The sequence below is a fragment of the Glossina fuscipes genome, unplaced genomic scaffold, assembly GCF_014805625.2.
Source record: "Glossina fuscipes isolate IAEA_lab_2018 unplaced genomic scaffold, Yale_Gfus_2 1, whole genome shotgun sequence".
Classification (NCBI taxonomy): Eukaryota; Metazoa; Arthropoda; class Insecta; order Diptera; family Glossinidae; genus Glossina; species Glossina fuscipes.
The window spans coordinates 4,708,765-4,731,061 of NW_023998415.1; the positions used below are offsets into that span (position 1 = coordinate 4,708,765).

Below are 22,297 nucleotides of genomic sequence, written 5' to 3' on the forward strand. Positions count from 1 at the left end.
AATACAATTTTCCATAAACAATTTTATTAATTTGAATTGAATTCTTGTAAATAAATACAAGCCCAAGAAAAAATTAAAAATTGAAAATAAAACAATGGAAGCCTTATTTTTAAGTCTTATAATATACGAATAGAAATCTTAATTTTGCCATTTGTTTAAGAGAAAATGCCTTATTGTGCATTTAACTTATATGAAAGGATATAATTTTTCTAAAGTAGAAAGAAATATCAGTTGGTGAACACTAGGAACACCAGGAATAGAACTTAAATGCCTGTGCCGTTCCCATCAATATTTCCGTTAAAAAATCAAAAAAAAAATGGTCGGGCAAGACCGGCATTAGATACCCTACAGCACTTCGCCCATTGCAGTTATTCTGCCGTTTTGACAATAACATATCATGCAAAGGCATACCGTTCATGAGAGTTCGCATGATCAAGGATGCCCGAAGTATCATATTACGTGAATCCAAATTTAGCAAACTTAATTTATTTCTGAAAAATTGCATTATTTTTCAGTTCCCGTCGTAAAAGACTACAAATTAGACCTTCTGCCCATTTAAGGGCTTAATAAGATTAGGGTCCTAAAAAATGGACCCATGCCTATCGTCCTTTTTTTTCCAAATTTGCTATTATGGACCAATTTTCATCGTAAAATATTAAAAATTAAACCTTTTCCTAAAGGTTTTACCGTTCATGAGAAATCTTATATGGAGTAGGGTCGAGGAGAAAATCAAACGATTCAAATTTTCATTTTCAATTAGGTGTTTATGTCATGTAAGGGTTTACGTATCCTTAGAATTCTTAGATGCAGTGGTATCCAAAAAACAGACCTACATGATCCAAACACGGTAAGATTGATTGCTTTATCAATTTACAACTAGAGAGTCACATACGCCATGAAATATTGGACATCAGAACTTTTTACAATGTAAAGATTCAGTTTAAGTGGGAACATTTATATATGAGAAGGAGTTTAGAAAATTTTTCCTGCCAAATCAACTTTTTCATATTGTTATGAAATTCGCTTTTTACAAGATACAGTCCGTATCACTAGATCGTGGATATTTTGATCAAGAGAAATGCACTTCAAAGTTCTTTTATTTTACTACTTTGTCTTTCACAACATTAGGAATATTTATTTACAATTTATTTTGGCCGCACTCTCAACTTCTACGTTCTTGCCAGACTAACTCTACTTTTCACATATATTCGATTTATATACAATTTTACAAGAATGTTAGTATAACTAAATTTATGGTTATGGTCTAATCCCAGCCTGGTTTTTCGTCTAATCGTTTCCATCGGCCTGCACCTGCATGACGAGTCAGCGAATATGCACTTAGCTTTTACCTGTTCGCTTTTCCACTAATCGTTTTCATTGGCCTGCAGCTGCATGAGGCGCCTGCGAATGCTCATTTGTTTTTCCCTTCTTTAGGGAATTTATTCTTACGAAAATTACTTAGCTGACATTTAACTGAATTTGGGTTTTTCGTAACAATATCAATTTCGAATGACGAAATACTATGACTCAACGACTTTTGTCGAGAAATATTGAAAAGTGCAATTTTTTTCCCCATATAACGACTTTTCAAAATAAGCTAAGCTATACGAGGAACGTTCACAAACGTGGAACAATCCGAACTATTCGCAATAGCATGGTTCCGTGGAACAAAGCTCGTCACATCAGTGTAGCAAATTTCGTCAAAATACCTCAAAAATTTCGACCTGTACGTTGAGTACAAATTTGGCGGGCAGATGGGCAGGCAAGCTTAAATCGGCTCAGAATCTTTTTTAAATAAAAGATAAGTCTATCTTAAACGCTTGGGATGTGTGTTGCATGCGTTCAAACAAATTTATACCGCGAATGATATAGGGTATAGAAAAGTTATGCAAATTTTAAGCTTAAAAGCTTAAGCGTATAATTAACTTGTTGCGTTCCATTCTATACCGAAACTTTATCAAGTAATCTTCAATTAAATCAAAACACGGCGACATATCATTGTATTAAATCCTAAGTGGCATAAAAAGACGTAGCGTATTAAAAAGATTTATTAATACAGTAAAGATATTTGTCCTCTAAGACACAAATTCAGTGTCAACAGCACTTAAGGCCTTACAAGCCATTTGATATATATATTGTTGTGTGTAACAAGCATCGAGATCGAGTTAACATAAAATATAATAAAACGTAGCAGATTATTGTCGTTAGCTTGCATGAAAATATGAATGAAGCATGGAAAATATTTGAACAATCTCCCCTTCATACTTTTAATATTATTGTGTCTTAAAAATATTTTCACTCTGTGTGCGTGTAAAGAAAAAATGTGTATTCAAACAATAACTACATTAACACACTCACACACACACACACACACAAACACGAAGATTAACATAAACAAACATTTATAGTTCTATATATAAGCACAAATATATATATGCGTATATACATATATATACATATATATATATATATATATATGTACATGTATGTAAAACGAAATATTAAGGAAAAAAAACTGAAATGCAATTGTAGAAGGATGCTTTTGAATTTTCTCAAATCACAATCAGTTTTGTTTTCATGCCACTAGAAGAATAAAGCCTTAAATTGATGAATTATTTTCTTTGCAGCATCTTGATGAAAAGACAAAAAAAAAACAAAACAATTTCTCTTAAACTATAAAACGCAAACTGACATATAAGTTGGAATTTTATGCATAGTAAACCGAATTATTTAATCCACATAATATTTGTCGTATGGATCTATATAGACACATATTATATTGCTTTCTTTGAACTTTACCTTCATAAAGCAAAAATGAAAAGAAAAATTAGTTTAAAAAACCACACAAAAATTCTTTATCCTAAGATCAATTTGAGATCTTAGTTGCATTCCAAAGAAGAAAGAAAGCAAGTTCGATTATGGCCCACTTGATTCCATGTATTGCTGCTAATCGGAGATCTACATATATAATTTCTATGATCCCGAATGCGTATCTGAATTCACACTGGCAAAGATTTCAAAAATTTAATATACCCCTCTTATGGGTATAAATGGGGAGAAATTTATATAAAAAAAACGAAAAAAAATAAAAAGAGAATGAGAACAGTACATACTATGGCAATCACTTACGAAATGAAATTAATGACATCAGGAATTGTGGTATTAACGATGGTGTTGGTGATTGTTGCGATGTACAAGAGAAAGGAGGAGTAAGAGTAATTTCATGGAATGTGTTGGAATATAGTTGAGTGCATTTAATTTATTTTCTGTCATAAGAATTGGCACACAAACCAATTATACGATAAAATAAATATTTAAAAATGAGAGAGAATAAAGAAAAATAAATAAATAAATAAATAAATAAATAAAATGAAATTGTAAGAAACAGTTTCAGGGCTTAAATCATTATTTGTCCTTAGCCTTTCTTGTGCCTTTCTTTCCACAAATTTCTTCGTCACTTTCAGTTTTTTCGCAACATTCATTCTTTACATTGCTTACGAGTATCAATATCGTTATTATTGAACATATCGTCTGTTTTTTATGCTTTACTTTTTGTATTTAATAAATGAAATTGAAATTTATTTCAAGTTACTGCGCCAGTGAGAGTAATCGTCTATATGGTGTACCTGAAGTCAGAGTTTATTTGTATCATGATTGTCGTTGTCGTTGTCGTTGTCGTTATATTGACCGTACACCGTCATACGTTCACAATGGTTAAGCTCATAAGGCGGGCAACAAACGTGACCGTATATTGATTAAGTATGCAAGCATCCAGTAACATTGTTTCGTCATGGCCAGTTAAGTTCACCTCAATTTACATTTAACAATTATCACCAATTCCGTAATGAAATGTCTAATGCACTTGCAAACAGGCAGGTGACCCTACTTCTAAGGCAGTTTCAAACATTTTTCTTCTTCTCTTTTTGTATAAAAAAAATTTCAAAAAATCATTTTCAACAATTTTCCAAGTCTTTTATATTTGCAATATTGTTTTATACCCTACACCACTTGCTAGGTACAAGGGTATGTTAAATTTTTGCATGGATGTATGGATGACACTCAGAACGGCGTTTTTTTGTACCGATCAGTTCATACCGTTCATCATTTTCTGATCAGTCTAAGCCTGTCTGTCCGTCTGCCCGTCTTGCTTTCTTATCGTAATTTTTATGAAATTTTGATGAAATTCAGTTAGTGCACTAACGTGTCTTTGCCCAAGAACGAAGTCTCTCGCAAATGATCCAGATCGGCCCGTTAAGTCAACCGTGAACCACTTGCCATAAAAAAGTCTTATTTTGAAAAACCGATAACTTTGGAGTGCTGTACGTTATTTAATAGTGGGCCGTGCCTTACAATAGCGTTTTCTTTTTTTTTTTTTACTCGTTTGAAAAATAAAGACGAACAGAATGGCGTTATATATTATGTAATACACGCTATTACCTTTGCATATATATGACGCGAAGAGTAGAGTGGAGATTGCTTCATTAAATATATATAGTCGTATCGTATAGGAGTCGTATATCGTATACATTTCGAATTACATCATTATTCATTTATGCAAAATCTCATACGTGATTGTCCATACAGGCTGTTCATGATTTACGTAATAGTTGCACGTAATGCCAGACAAACGTTTGCACGAATCTTATTAAGTGAAAAAACCGAACTGATTCGAATTCTATACAATTCGTGGGGATAAAATTTCGAGAGAGAGAAAAAAAGCAAAAATTGTCAACTTTTTAACCCGTTCTTATCAATGCCAATGCCAACAAGGACTAATTTTTAACCTATTTATCGGACCATCTCTCATCTAATTCTCACGGGGAAGACTTGTTTTTCATTTCAATACGTATATGGCAAAAATAAAAAAAAAAAACAAAAATAGTGACTAACGAAGGTCTTATCAAGAGTATAATAAAATAATTATTTTAATAGCAAAACACAGAAGAATGAATGGTCCAAAATATATATTCATACCTACTATCTGTTCTTGAATGCACTTACATCTAAACAAAACGTACTCTTCAAATTTAATCTTCACACTTTTTTATGCAAATATTTTAAAACAATTGATTGTTAATATTTGATTTTCAAATTTTTATTTTATTCACCAATACAAACAAAATATAATCAAAAAAAAATAGCTAAGCCAATGGCTGCACTGTGTGAATTTCAATTGACAAGTTCTGGATGATAACTGACGATGGTGTTAAAACGGATTTTTTAGATTTCTGTGCTTTTAATTTAATTTTTTTTTTTTTATTTTTTTGTTTCCATAAAAGTTTTTTTAGTCACACTTTGGGTCATAAGGTAAAAACTTGACCTTTTCGTAAGTGCCAATAGTATCTAAAGCCGGCAGATAAAACCCAATAACAATGATGCATATAGTATATATATATATCGGAAAGATCTTCAACAAACGTAGCCATTGTTTTATTTTCTAAATAAAATAAAACGAAACCATTTTTTACCAATATTCGAGTTATTTCTACATAGGTAACATAAATGCGTAAATCAATTTTCCTAAAAACAACACATGTTGTCCGATGTACATATATATATATATATATGTGTGTGTGTATGTATACAGGTATATATATATAATACATTCGCATCTATCGAAGAATTTTCTTTTTCTTTTTTATTTTTGTATTTACTTATTTTTATTTTTCTATCTTTAGTTTTTTTGCGCAAAAATGACGATGCAGATGAAGCGTGTGGAAGTATTCAACTCAAGCCGAATGTAAAATTTTTTTTGTTTATTTAAAAACTTGTTTAGAGTATGCAACGCACCCTAACTTTTTTATTTATTGAATTGAGTGTGGTCGGCTCTATTTATTAGGTATTTTTTTTTATTTTTATTTTTTTTTGTTGGTTTGCAAGTATTTCTATCCATCATCATCACTTCTGGATACCTACGCGATTCGCTTGACTCATTCGCTTTAACCGATAACAGTAAATATTTGTTGTATGTTTCGTTCGTTTTATGTGTTTACTTCAAATTGAATTTTCAAGTATAGCGTCATTGAAATGAGTGCCGCTTTTGTTACTCTATATTTTTTCTTTTTTTTTTTTTTACCTATTTTTCTATTTCACATTTGAAGAAAACGGGCGAATCTAAAATGGCAAAAAAGAAAAAAAAAAAAAAAAAAAATTCACACTTGTTTCATACCAGTTGCAAGTCCGCAATATTTTTGTATGAATAGATGGCACAGCTCTTGTGCAAATAAATCCAGAGTCGATTGAACTCACTTCAGTTGGATTTCAAAAAATATTCAAACGATACTTGTATGTCAATATTTGAAAAAATAGTTCACTCCTACTATCAGAAAATACATAAAATGTCTGTATACGTAATATACACAGGTAGGCAGGTATCCATATGTTTTATAGTTTTTCTGCTCATCGCCGAACGATGACAGGACAGCATAATCGTTTCGTTATGCCTTTTGTCGCATTTATTAATAAAAAATTCGAAATATATATATATATAAAGTAAAATTCGACTCGATTTGAAAATGTCTCCCTTTTTATCTGTATTATTCGAATTGTATTATATGACGGGGGCATGTCCCCAAGAACTTGAAAAAGAACTTAAATATATTTCAAAACAAATTTTTAATTTCAATACATTTTCACATAAAAAGAAAGCTGTCGATAAGTTGGCAATAAGTCAGTTCACTGTCTAACGGATGGGTATCTAAAATTCGTTTCAATCCGAATGGAAGATTTTTACATTTAAGATCAAAAACTTTCAGGCTTAACCAAATCCCTGAAATTTTCCCATCGAGTATATATGATACTTGAATATGTTTTTTTCTTGCACAGCGCTTGGACTCTGTTGGCATATTCGTTTTTAAGAACATAACAGACCGTGCGCTGCTGTACTTAAAAATATTTTATAGAATTTCTTCTAAAAATGTTGTACTTACTATTACTAAAACATAAGTTTGTTTTGTTTTTTTTTTTCGAGTCTTTAATTTCATGGAATTTGTTAATGAATCTTGATAAATCTTTTTGGGTTAAGAAAATGAAATACATAAGAGATGCAAAAAAGCAATGAGTTTATTATGAAAGCTAATGCGTCAACACTTTGCACACCACTTGTGTGTTGAATACTGAAGGCCGTATTAAATTTGTGTAGATGTACGCAACAGCCAGAAGGAGAGTTGAGATAGGCTCATCGATTCAGAATGACTTTTTGAATCTTGGTATAAGCTGGTCTGCCGTCGTCTATGCATCTATCCGTCTGTTCGTCTTGTTTTCTTTGAGTTTAACCTGCAGCTCGCAATTTTTAAAGTATATTAATGAAATTTGATGCAGCTACTTGTTCTAGCCCAAAAAGCTATTAAAGCTATTAAAAATGCTTCGAATCGGACCACATTTTCAACTTATTTTGACAAGTGATTATATGAATAATTGTCGGGATATTGGTGTAGGGTGTGTCATGTTCGCCCGTAGCTAACTATATAGTATTTTATATTTGTTTTATATAATTACTTGAGAAAGTTTTTTTTTTAATATTTCAATGACGTTACAGATATGTACAAGCAAAATTCATTCCAATGGCATTGCGTTAACCATAATTTCATGCTCACATTGTTGCATTAACATTTAATCATTTTTTAAAGAATATGCATTAAATTTTTTAAATTTTCAATTTTTGTTTTTTTATTTTTGTAACATAACGCAGCACTTAATCACGCTATTTAAAATTATATAGAAAGCAAATAGACTCTGGATTTTTGATATTATTGATATCATCTATATGGCTAAGGTATAGAGTTTCTCATGCTTTTCATTTTTCCGTCAAATCTAATTTTTGTAAAAGGAAAGAAATCGCTTCCCCATAACGATTATTATTATATTGTTGTTAAATGTGTTTTGTTTAATAGTTAATTAAAGTAATATTTTTAATTATGCAGTCAAAGTCAGACGGAGTGACATAATATTAACAATGTTATATATATTAATATTATTATATTAATATTAGTGAAAAGTTCAGGCAATCGGAACATGTAACGCATATGTCATTGTAACGGTAGCTCACAGATCACTTCATATATATTCAAGAAACATTCAAGAGTTGAGTTTGACTCAAGAATTACACGCGCAGAGATTGTCGTCGCGCAGAGATTGTCGTCACCGTACAAGATGATATTATGCCCTGCCCTATTTACGGCCTCTTTCGGTAAATAATTTTGTGCGGATGACGCCACACAAACAAAATATTCGTCTCAATCCTATCCAATTTTGAAAGAAGTTAGAATTTTCTCTTTCCTCTTGTAATGAAAAAATATGAAAGTAGATAAGTCATTTATTAAAATTAAATGAAACTTGTAAAGTGTTAAATGCTTATAAACTTGTATAATTAAAAGAAGAATTGTTCATTTCATTCAATTTATCACGCGATAATTTTGTTTTGTTCTTCATTCCACATACAGTGAACAATTTTTGCTTTTTTCATATCTCCATTCCTTGATGCAAATTACCTTGTACGTTAATAGTAACGTGAGATATTATGTAATAGTATAATATTGCACTTACCGCTCATGACAATCATCAAAAGCAACCACGTCTCGCAGAAACTGCAGAAGCGTGCCACAATTTTAACTGCCCGCATAGTTGTAGTAATCGTTTGTATTTGTTGTTATTGGCAGCAGAAAACGTTTGGCACTGCATGTACCCAGCGACTCGACTCCCACACGTAACTTGAATAAATTAAATTGCCAGAGCCAAAGAGATAACAGCGCAATGCGTAAGTTTGAATCTACTGTTTTTTCCCATTTCCTCAATGCATTTGTATTTGTGTGCGTATGTACATTAAATAAGTAGTTTGTTGGTTTTTTTCTTTTTCGCCTTCGGTTTTCTCTTTTTTTTCCTCTTTAAATAAATTTTTTTTGGGCTATTTACTACATGATTTCTCAACTTTTTTTTTTTTTTTTTTTATTTACTTTAAATTTTATTTTCAAAGAATTTCACAAGAAATTTTTATCGTTAATTATGTTAGCTTTTAATCAACGCGAATATATACACTTAGACTTTAATTTGGGCCAAGTTCGATAATGAAAAGAATGTACAAAATATCGCAAAATTACTGCGAATGCAAGGATTTTAAGCCTTGAATTAAAACGTCGCCATATCCAAATCCACTCATGCTTAAGAGAGCATTGTTACACTGTTTGCCGTATATGGCGCGCACCACGCGTTTCTTATTGCAATCAACTTAGTTGACGTTTCAGTTTCTCTTTCACTTTTTCCCCCGGTTTGTTTGGCCAAGTGCCACAATAAAGCACCTTGTCTTCGCTTGGCGATATTGAGATGCCAACTGGATACAACCGCACAAACGAAACACACAGAAGCTGTTAATTATTCAGTCACACCAACCGGCCAACTAGCAAGACACGAACGCACAGTTTACAGTTATTCACTAAAAGAAAACTGACGACCTTTAAGGCTGCAAACAAGGAAATTTCAAAAAAAAAAATTAATATTGTTTTGGTTGCAAGTTAATGCTACACCAATAACGCCAGTAACAGACGCAGCAGCCTCGCCTAAAGTCCAGACGATATTTTTTTTGCAGATTCTGTAATAAAGACAAAAAAAAAAAAAATAGTAAAAGATCTTTGTACCGAAACGTGTATATAAAATTTATAAATTTTTTTTTTTTTTTTTTTGCAAAACAACATCACTCTCCATTCTATTGATATTAAATTACAATTTAACAGAAATTGAATTAAATGTCAAATGAAATTGAATGAGAACCCAACCGGATTTGAATTAAAATTGAATTGGAAAAGTAAAACTAATATCATATTGGTATTGCATTAAAATGGAATTTAAATTAAATTATAAGTGATATGAAATTTAATTGAATTTTAACAAATTTGAAAATTTTGTGTAATTTGTAATAGCGCGAATGTGTAACGACCCACGCAAACAATTTAACCTTAACTTGAATTGTTCTGCACAACCTCAAAAAATATTTATCCATTCTATCCATTATGTAACTGTACATTTTATTCCCGCTATTTCCGCAATATCATTTCGTATGACGTTCGTTCGCACTCCGACGTCATTGACCTTTACGCTTCGAAATGGGACGCAAACATAATTCTGGTTTTATTTTTCTGTTCACTTTGGAACCGTACTCCTTATTTATTTGTGTCTTGTGCACAAATAATTTCATATATAAACTATAGAAATAGTATAAGTATTTTATAATACGGCTTAATTTAGCTGAAAAGAAATACTAACTCAGGTATGGGCAATCGCCGGCCCAGTACTTTTGGAATTTCAAATAATTCAATTTGCACGCACATAGCAGTGCTGCAAACAGCTTATACTACCTGCCTACACAATCGGCTCAGCTGTGCGCCTATTAAATATAAAATGCTTCTGTTTCTTTCTTGCTCACAAGGTCATAAAATGAGTTATTCAAAATGGAAGGAAGATTGAGAGCGAATGCCGAACTTTTAATACAAATTGAACCTAATTTTGGCCACTGTCGTCATATGAAGATTAAAATTGAACTGTAGATGGAAAAAAGTTGCTTACCCCTTTACTAAATAAAATAGTCTAACTCGTGCGACAACTAATTTATTGATGCTATGAAATAATCGTAATGGCAGAAAACAAATAATAAAAATTAGATTGACTCTGCTTAGGAGTCTGCCAGCGCAAAATAAAGTTCTTCGTTGGTTTGAAACTATGATTTATTTATAACTAAAAAAACACTTATTTTTAGGTTTACATTTTTAATCAGTAAATATATGAGGCAGCTCCTGAACAAGTGCACTGAAATTGACGCATAAGAGTGAGCGAGTCTTTTGAGTGAGTCATATTGAAATATCGTGAACCACTGTCCACGCAACTATGCAACTAATACTTGAAAATAGCACTTGCAACGAGAATACAGTCTGTGCGTATCTTGAAGTTTGTTTCTAAAAGTTTATTATGCTTGTTAACATGTTTCTCTCAGTTTACAGACAACGAATAATAAATTTCGAAATTTTTTGGTGGAAAATCATGTTATAAGTATAACAAATATCGGTTTCCATCCGTCTATAAGTTGGAGAATGTTACCAAATGACCGATTGAAAGATGTAGTAGATTAAGTCGACTCAAAATATGTTACTTTGGTACCAGATTACATATATTTTATGGGTGCTTCTTTCGCTCTTTTTCGTATAGGAGACAATAAAATTTTTATTACATTTTTTTTTGCAATAAAATTTCGTCATATCTAAATTACATTGAAAAGTCACCCACCGGACATAACGGATATCACGAATGCTTTACCGTGCGTTATCACTAAACTATTGAATATTACGTTATTCTGTTATGTTAATTTTCAAACAGTATGGTAATGTTCAAAAAAAAAACAAAATCTTTTTACATAATGTACTGAAAAATGAATCTTTAATAATTTTATCATTTCACATATTCAGAAACCATTTCTTCTTCCGTTCATCCATACTCCAAATTCAACGAAATCAGGAAAAAAGGATTGAACTTTATTAATTTTCATAAAGATTGACTCGCACAACTTATGCTAAGATTATATCAAGTTTATATGAATATATAAATCCATCTTGTATTATACGAATTGATGATTCAATCACTTCAAGCAATTATGTCCCTCTGTCCATATATTCTTATGTGTTATCTATAGATCAAAATTTTCAGAATCACTTCTGCAATCTATGTTAGAATATCTGAACGTTCCACTGACCGTCTGATGTCTTGCCATTCATATATGTATGCGTTCAGCATACAGATATTGTGATAAAATTTCATACACAAGAATTGACATCTTTAAGAATAAATTGAATCTCGATCCTCTTCACAGTCGCTCCTCATATAATAAGTTTACTAATTTTAATATTTTCCAAAAAACGCCGTAAAAAAAAAAAAAAAATTGTAGAAAATTTGAAGCAGACGGCACGATTCATTGAAGCCATTTAGCCTTTGACAAATACTCCTTTATAACGCAAAACACTCTTATTTTTCCTATTTTGTGATGAAAAAAGAAAAAAAATATATACATATGTGTATCAACTTTATTGGAATGAATAGGTTTTCATTTCAATCATTCAAAAGTTACATAGGAAACCGAATTTCAAGAACATTTTTCAAAAGTGAAAGACCAAAAAACGAACTACTTCGATACATATAAGAATCTAAGCGACTATGTTCATTATAAGAATAGAGTTTACAGAGTTAGCGAACTTGACAACTAAATTTATTGTGGTTAGTCCGCCTTACATACACCTATTCTTCGGACTTTGGACCATTTCATATAACAGTTCCAATGAAAAGTAAAGCAATAGTATGCAATTTGTTGATATTCTATAATGAAATTGGGTGAACTTGAACGAATATAACTCTTAAATAACTAAACAATTGAATGATAAGTAAATTTCAACTCATTAGCTGACGTTTCTACCTAAGACTTTTTTTATTCTACGCTTTAATACTAGATTGCCGGAAGTATGCCTATATATCTATTTGGTGTGAAATGGGTCAGTTTAACACAAACGATAAAATTGGTATATCACTGACAATGTAATCTGAAGATTTTAAGTTAAATTTCTTTGCAGTCGAAGATTGTAACTTACGGTCATCCAAAAATCATGCCAAATTTATAAAAAGGAAATGCTAAGCTTTACTTCTTCCGCTTTGAAATTTTTACGCATTTTCTGACATCCGTAATATTGACAGCAGAGCAGTTTTGACGACGAAATTTATTTCAGTTAGGGAAAAGAAAAAATTATTTAATCAACACATCTTAAGGCGTAAATGATAAAAATTCATTTCAAGGTGCTTGTCATCATTTAAATTGTTCGTTAATTTCTAATATGATTTTGAGCATAAAAAAAAAAAATAAAACTAAAACGTATATATAAATACTTTTCAGTACACGTTTCCATTTTCCGTATATGCTGGAAAATTATTATAAATCTCTCAATATCAAAATTCATCCTTTACTAACATTTATTTTTTTTTTTATTCCTTTTTCATAAATTGCGCATATGTTTGTTGGTGTTGTCGCTTATGGCTACAAACGAAACGAAAATCGTATTTCAAGCGCAAAATCACATCGTTACAGCGAAAAAAAAGGAAAAAAAAAAAATGAATTCACAATCTTTGTAATCCGTGAAGCGTGCAATTTGACTTTGCTAACTTCCGCTGGCTGTTTGTAACGATTATAAGTTGATGTCGTTTCAATGTTTTCATTTGTATATATTGTACCTACTGATCCAATGGTTATGTATACACACTCCTCTCTGAGCAAATAAGAAGGAAAAAAAAAATAAAAAAAAATAAAAAAAAATTGAAAATAAAATACAAGCACGACGTGGCAAAAAATAACTGAAATCTATTAAAGAAAAATTTCAACTTAATGCTTGCTTTCACAGCAATCCAATATACACTTCTGCTTTGACAACAAACATATACATACATATACAAACACATAAATAAATATATGAACTACATACATATGAAAACTCACGCAAATACAGATCTAACATACAAACACAGCGAGAAGTGCTTTGCAAAATTTGCACGTGCACATATATATATATAAATGTATACAGCATACATATATATACATATACAGCTGCGCAGCGCTGACACAGTTTGAATAAAATTACTACTGCCACTCCTGCTGCTGCTGCTGTTGCCATTGCTGTATTGTGTTTGTATTATGCTTTTAAGTTCATATGTATGTGTTCGGAAACGCACGCTTTTTCGTTATATTGCCAATTTTAAATGTACATGCATGTGTTTGCGCTCTTGAGTTAAAAACTTTATATGCAATGGCTAGAGCAACGGTGCGGCAACGTGCACCAACCTCTGCCCGTTTCATTCTGCTTCTCTCTCTCTCTCTCTCTCTCTCTCTCTCTCTCTCTCTCTCTCTCTCACACACACACACACACACTCTCGCTCTCTTTCTTCCTTTCCCTTGCATCCACTATTTTACTGCTTAGGCATCGGCAACAAACAACCAACCTACAATACAATATATTTATCGAGCATACACAAAATGCAAATTAGTAAATCCAGTTATAGCAGCAAAAACAACAATATTAGTAAACAACAACTTTCTTGCACAAACACGCAAAACAATAAGTAGAGAAAGCTTTGCTAAGTTTCCAAGAATCCGTTTGAATATGTATGTACATGAATTTTCGGAGTAAAAAAAAATAAGGAAAAAGAACATCAACAGCAGCGGCAGCAATAGCTATAACAGTAAATAAGAGCCAACTGGATACAGTTGCAGGTATGTTCAGTTTGTTTTCATAAAATAAGGAAAAACAGAAATACACACACACACACACACACACACACACACACACACAACAGAACACACACAAAATCCTACAAATATATTCTCATATAAATACATTTATAATATCCCAAACGTTTCATATTTCATACAATAAATCCTAATACCAAAGGAAAGGGATAAGCAAGAAAATCGCCAAAATTAAACAAAACAACAACGTGAAATGTCATACTTTGTTTATATACATTTCTTCTATGTTTCACAGTCAAGAGGAATATTCACTTTATTTTCTATTACGCCAACATACTCTCTCTCTCTCTCTCTCTCTCTCTCCCCCTCTCTCTGTCTGTGCTAGTACGTACATAAGTATACGGTAAGGTTTTATGATATGAATACATCCTCGACCAGCGTGGGAATTCTTATTCGTTGTCCGATAAAAGGATAGCAAATGCGCATCGAAATTCTTCTAAATCTTTTTTGAAACATTTTAATAAATTTTTTTTTTTATTTTTTATTTTTTATTTTTTGTATCTTTCTCTTCTTCTTTAACTAATTAGCTTAAGTTTTATCTTGGCTCGCGTGCATGTATATTGCTTTTTATTTCATTTATACTTTCATTATATTTAAGGTGCTTACTGTAATTTATATGTAACTATACTTAAATGTGTTTCGCTTGAGTTTCATCATTTAAATTTAATTGTTTTTTTTTCTTATCAGCTTGATGTCAGTTCTTATAGCGCTATATTCCGTCTACACTGGACATATGTGTCTTGTTTGCAAATAAACATAAAGTGAAAATAGAAAAACGAAAAATTATTATTAATGATCAAATAAAGAACAAAAAATTTATGCTTTTGCTTATCTCTTCTAATTTACTGCTCAGATCATATTACGTTCTTGTATCGTTATAATGCAAAAGTCAATTTCATTTTTCCTTTCCTCATATCCGCCCACCGAAAGATGGTGGTATACTCGTCTTGCCATAAGATTTGCAAAACCCTCGATAAAGGTTATAGATCCTTGATTAGTGTAAAATTTTAAATCGATCTAGTCATGTCCGCCCGTCCTTTCATGTATTTATGTGTTGGCACTCTTCTATTCGCAAAAATTAAGATTTCGAATTCCAATTTGGCAGAAGGATAAGAAAATGGATGTGGTTGAAAATCCATGCGCCTACAAAAGAGCGTAAAACAAAAGCATCTCTGCTGCTGAAAGCAAATATTTGCGAATTTTCGTCAATCACTTATCAAATTATCAAAGGTGAAATTTTCCAAGTTTATTTTCGGGAGGAACCCACTATTCATAATCAAAAATGGAAAAACATTGATTTAGGCATCCAATGTGATTCTACGGTTATCGTTCAGTTCCCCAACGCCTCTTTCCAAAATTTTTGATTGATTATGTCCTTCCTGCCTAAGATACACGACTGCAATAAGAGTGCCGCCTGACTGGGAGCCTGTGAGACTTATCATTGTAAATTAAGATGTCTTGATAAACTCCAAATTTACAAATACCTTTTTCAGTGTTAGTTGTTCATCTAAATTAAAGTTAAAAAATAACTATTTGGAAATTTATTATAAAATAATCAAAAAAACTTGTTTCCAAATTTGATATAAGCTTCAAAGGCTCATCGTGGATCGATTTAGATTAATTAAAATGAATTGCACACGCCCACCTATTATTAAAAGATATTAAAATTTAGTTGGATTTTTTTCATCTTTTTTTTTTTTTTGCTCATTATTCTTAAGCTACAATGAGAAGACTATTTATTGTACATTTTATGTATATATATCTTATGTCAGAAAAGGAAATAAACGACTGCGTCGACCATGTATTCGAAAATAGTAAAAGTGGCGGTGGGTGAAGAAGATTCGGCCTCAACTCAAAATAACTTGCTCACTTATTTTGTGCAAGTTAAGCGAACAATCAGCAAGGTTGTGTTATCGACCACTAATTTATTAGAAAAACTCATGGATTTCAGCAAAATGAAAATAAGTAAACAAATAAACAATTTTATATGTGACTTATTAATACCTTTTATTTTTCAAGCGATTTACTATTGCTTCGTTCGATAACAATAGCTGAAATGGGTAAGTGTTAACATATCACTCAATAAGTTCGTAAGATGATAAAGGTATAATGTAAGACGACTATTAACGGATCCTTTTGGTTTTTAGATGCTATCAATTTTTAAATGGAATGTGTCAAAGCGACACTTACGAAATCAATACTGACATCGCTGAGCCGTAAGAAAATCGCCAGAAGCCATAACTAAAATTCTGCTGGACCTGTAAAAGAAAATCATATATACGTATGTATGTTGCGAATAGCAATCGGCAAATGCAAAGAGTAGACACTTTCAAGCGATGTATACCTGCCGAGCATTATCTAATGTTGTTACCACCCTTTCAAGCATCACATCGAATATTATTGACATGTTCAACATAACCTATGATAGCAATCGATCTGAATCAAGTTTAGCAATACCGGTTTTCTTATCAAGCATCATGTTATTATTCTTCTATCTATTTTAGTCACAAAATACTGAAAGTTAGATCATGTCGCCTTATAAAGGTTTATAGGAGAGGCCTTAAAGCAAATAGTCTCGTCTCTTCCATATTTGCTTCATTCGTTTAGTATGCAAAAGCATTCTTTTATGACGACCCTTGAAGAAAAGTTGTAAAAAATTACAAATTTTTTTTTATCTAACAATTTTTTATTTTTCTCTAGTTTAACATCACAGACGAAGTGGTGGTAAAAAGATCCGATCGGATGCAATTTCAATAGGACGAGGCTAAGCTATGCCAGTGTACTAACAGTAACTAACAGTGAACACATGAGCAGGCGACGGACGGACAGACAAATAGACAGATATAACTAGTCGAATCAGAAGAATAACTGAATTCCATCGATGTCTCTTTCAGATCCTTCATTGCATACATATGCCCGCGCTCAAAACAACAATGGCGGGTGCAACTGGTATAAAACGAACAAATTAACATTCTTCCGAAAACAAGGCATTGACTTGAGCACCCAGTAGCGTTAACAATATTAGTACGACAGTGATAAACATAAACATAAACACAGAGTGCAAGTAGATAAAATTTTTGAATGAATGATGGATGACGCGTTAACCCCAACAAGTAAATCTGGACCTAGATCGAGATTTGAATTGTTTCGAATGTACAGTAACACTTCAAACGGTAACTGATGTTCTATCACTATCCATTGCAGCAACTGCAGCAGCTTTATCAACATTTTTCCCCCAGATTGACACTAATGCGAAACAAGACAAAGCTATATAAGCAGATGTGCAAATATAGGCTATATATTCCCGCTGTAGGGATAGGACATAAAACATACTTTCGTGTTCTATCAACATGTCGCGCGTATGTCAGACCAGCAGATAAGCACTAACATAAATCAAAATCAATTGTAAGAGAGAGAAAGAGATAGACTGGAAAAATAGGGCGATTGGGAACCGAGAGAAAGAACAACAAAGAAAAACAACCTTCTCGTCTATCGCACGAAGAATAAAAATGACTACATCCGCTTTTATATTTTAGACCATCAACTATAATTAAATTTTGTCAATTAAGTTATCATAGAAGTCCTTCATTTTACTTTCTCTTCATGTATAGCGTACTATAGGGATATACACTGCACTTATAAACTGTTTATTTCTAGGTTATTTAAACAATGCATATTAAATTGCCAACCTACCAACAATATGCAGCTAAAGAGCACAAATGAGTTATTCATCAAGAAAGACTTTCATGTACACTAGTGACAGTTATCTCAATGTTGTTATTATTGTTATTGTTGTTAGATGGGAAATTTTACATAATTACAAATATTACGTTCAGGGATTTTACTGATCAATGTCATTTAAAAACAAAGCCAGTTACGGCAGAATGTCATATAGGAATATTTAAACAAAAACCGATATTTCGAATGCATTAAAATGGGAATATCCAGGAGCATAATCATATCAAATACCTTTATGAAATATATGCATATATGTAAATAGATAAAAATGGAGATTTTGAATATATAATATATATATATGTGAATATATAATATATATATATATGTGAAATATATATATATATATATATATGTGAGTTTCAAAGGCTTTTTTTGCATTAAGGTTTACATCATTAAGAGGCATTTCCAAAGAGCGGAATAAATGAATGTCGAACTAAAGAACGGATGCAATGAAGTCTCCTAAGCATCGTAGAAGTCCTCTCAAAGTTCTTCCGATTCATTAAAGATCTGCATTGTCTAGAATTATCGTAATGGAAGACGATGTCTTTTTCAATTGATCATTCTTGGACGCTTTACTTCGACTACAAGTTGTGATCGCTTTAGCTGCGTTGACAGTAGAAAATTAAATCAATTCTCTCGCCGAGTGAGAAACGCTCATGTCACGGGTTTCTCTTCCAATTCCATCAAGCACACAATTACACAGTCTCCATCCATCTTGGACTACTAACCTTTTTGTATTTTATTATCGTATGTGATCTCCTTTTTCTCGTCGTCCGTTCCAGCAGATGGAAATTCGGGTCTTCAACAGTATTATCTAAATAATTTATATAAATTTATTTAATGCAAAAGTCATAAGATGAAATGCGCCTGTCGTCCTTGATTTTATTTAATTTTTTTTTTTTTTTTTTCTTTTTGTAGTATTTCATCTTTATTATCAACGATTCCTTGACCAGAGCTCAGCGGATCTAACCGAGGGGAATGGAATCGAAGCGAAGAGAATCATTCGCAGGCTGATGGTCAACACATTTACCATAAATTTTTTCAAAAGCCTGCGCAACGCTTTAGCCTTTCCCGACATTATAAAACAGAGCCACTGCCCAGAATTTTCATTTACTCTTTAAAAGCAATTACTTTCGACTAAGTTAATAAATGTTTTAATTGTCAACGAATTATCATTTTCGACACGCGCTACAATTTTTGCGAGCGTAGAGCTTTTTATTGAAAAAAAAAAAAAACGACATGAACTTCTTGCTTCATATTATATATATATATAAATATATATATATATTCACGTAAATGATTATATGTATTTACGGTCGTCTATATATGTACATCTTACAGGATTTCACCTGCGATTGAATGTATACGTTAAGTTTGCATCTTCTGCTAGTCGTCTGTTCAATCCCTTATTATAAGAAATTTTGATATTTGATAAAATTTGATAGAATGTCTAGGCGTAATATAGATAAATTTTTCCAAAAATAATTTCAAAAAAACCCGTAGGTCGCAATGATGGTATTGTGTCATCCGCAAAAAAAAAGCATTATGGATAGTATTTGCGTTAATATTTGATTTTCAAGAATGAAGATAACGGTGCACAAACAATGTGATTTGATCTTTATGCAACGCTCGCGAATTGTGAACGAAAAACTTTTGATTTTTGCATTACGATAATGATGATGCTTCTAACAGAACAATGTTACGTTACGTCGCAAACGATTTATTCTCCTCTGTTAACTTCGCTGACGAATATAATTGCAACTCAATCTGCTTTTTAACATCAAATTACGCTCTGACGCACTTAAATGGTTTTATACGTACTTAACATTAGTAAAATTTTTAAGTTTCTTCTTTCTTCAGCAATATCTTTATACGGCTAATGCTTCGAACTCGAATTTCTCAGGTTGATTACGTAATAACTGAACATTATGAAAATGAAAAACAGTGGAACATTCACTCACTATAAATCCCAATTTTATTATATCAAAACCTAATTACATAATCTCAACACACTTAGTGACTGTGATTCTCTAGAGCTTTTCTGTGCTCATAGTAAGGCAAATTAGTAAAACAAGTGTATTCGCGTTTGAAACGAACCTTGAATACTCATCACTTACTATAGACTATATAAAAATGATATGAATGTAATCTGCCATATATATAAATATATTTCATATAATAAAATATTAAATAAAGTAATGTATGACAAGCGTTTCTGCATAGGTCAAAATTTATGGCAAAGTCTTAAAATAGTGCATACAAAAAATTACGATTTTAGAAACTAAGGGTAAGTGAGGAGGTTTACCCAATGGACTACGTATACCATACCATCTTTGAAATCTTTTAAAAGAAAAATCAATTAAAAATTATATAGTCGAATAAAGATGGACAGTATAAATTCCGCCTCCACACGAGTTCATCACTTAATTTTTACTTATCTTTTGTACAAAATAACAAACATAAGATCTTATTGACGTATGAGAGGTAACTTCTCAAAGAAACTCTTAAAGAGAGCGGGGTCCGAGGGATATATATCTATATGGTCCACACTTTGTACTACAAATTTTCATTTCAAAATACTCTTCTGAATTCAACTTTATTCATAGAATACTGCAAATTGAACTTTGTTCTCATATAAGCATTCGAATATGAAAGATTTAAAAGAAATGATCCCAACCCATGCAAGCTTTCCATATTCCTTCTATACGCTCAGATACTATTTTTCATCGATTTTTTTTTTTTTGCGAAATATAAATTTGTTTCGAAATTATTCATTATATAACTAGTATTAGCAAAAATAATCTGTTCGAATACACTTCCGACAGCGTTCGTCCTTGGTTCACATCACCGTTTCACAATTGCGTACGCAATTTATTAAAAATATTTCGAAAATTTAAATATATATGGAAGAACGGACAGATAAATTTAAAAAGTGATTTTGATTTGATTTCAGCTCTTTCTGCTTGTTGCATACATTCGCACAAATTTAATAAACACTTATTAGATATGACGTAGGATTTAATTAGTTTTCCCTTTGTTAGATAAGAGCAGAACGGTGTCAAGAAAAAAAAAATGCAAATTTATATAACAAATCAAAATTTATGGTACAATGAATTTTAGATAGGTATACCCAAACAGTTTTTCTATGCGCATATATAACCAAGCAAACATGTACGTGCACACGAAAGTGTTTTCTGCTACAAATTAGTATCGAAAGAGCAAAAACGATTTAATTATTCATTTTGATTTGTTGGTAATTGAAATTAAAGTGTTTCTCATTTAAATAGCTTTCACTAATAAGATGAAGAAAAACTTAGAAAACCGAAGTATTTGATTTATCACTTAATAAACCGAGCATTAATCTAAACCTGTTTTGCAAAACAAAATCACATTAATTTAAAAAATTTAATAATTAATACTAATTTCATCTAGTTATACAAATACTGTCAACTAAACGTAAAAAGCATATAAACTGTAAAGCAAATCGTTGTTATTTATCAGAAAGATGACATAGAAAACCATTTTTGAAGGAAAATTTACGGGAAAGTGTACTCATGTCCATGTGTTGATAAAGCATTTTTTTTTTTTGTTCTTTGTTTTTTTTTTTTTTTTTTTTTGAACAAAATGAATTCATTAAATATGTAAATAAGCAATTTCCTTAAGCCAGTTTACGTATAATGTCAGTGTAATAATGAAGTAGAGAAACAAAGGACCAAACAGAACAAATCAATAAAAAGTGAGAGAGAGAGAGAGAGAGAGAGAGAGAGAGAGATAGATAAAGAGAGAAAATGAGTATAGGACCGAAACAGTGTACGTATTTACAGACAAAGTCAAAAACAACTCAGAACATCAATTTACGTATGACAGACAGCATTGGATTATGAATGGGTTGCATATGAATTTTTAATGTGGACAAATGTGCTTAACATACCTGACCATAGCAATCGATGCTTAAGTTATTTGTTGGCAGTCATTATACGATTTTCAATATAGTCGACAGGAATAACAACAATACAGCAACAAACAATCATTACGTCTAACTAAATGAAGCATAATTTGTAATTTGGTTTAATTGTTCATTTCACCCTATTACACAAAAACGCCTGTGATTGGTTATGAAATTCGAAAACCTATAATGTATGCTGCTTTATGATTGCATATGTTGCTGTATGTACGTGCGTGGGTGCTTTGTTTATAGTTGGTAAAAGTTCTAAAGCACAACGAAAAAAAAAAAAAAAA

The 22,297-nt window shown here is 31.5% G+C and overlaps 1 protein-coding gene and 1 long non-coding RNA gene across 4 annotated transcripts in view; both read right to left on the bottom strand.

Annotated features, from left to right (window-relative positions):
• The window catches only part of LOC119645052 (junctional adhesion molecule A), a 177,783-nt gene extending 168,935 nt beyond the window's left edge, over positions 1-8,848 (bottom strand). For all 3 annotated transcript variants that reach the window (XM_038044869.1, XM_038044868.1, XM_038044867.1), the window contains exon 1: positions 8,545-8,848. In XM_038044869.1, coding sequence (XP_037900797.1) covers positions 8,545-8,620 — 76 coding nt within the window. In that variant the 5' untranslated portion in view covers positions 8,621-8,848. The remainder of the gene's footprint in view (positions 1-8,544) is intronic.
• An 84-nt stretch (positions 8,849-8,932) lies between these two features.
• The window catches only part of LOC119631614, an 88,155-nt gene continuing 74,790 nt past the window's right edge, over positions 8,933-22,297 (bottom strand). Inside the window, exon 3 of the long non-coding RNA XR_005246700.1 lies at positions 8,933-9,583. This is a non-coding gene — a long non-coding RNA (uncharacterized LOC119631614). The remainder of the gene's footprint in view (positions 9,584-22,297) is intronic.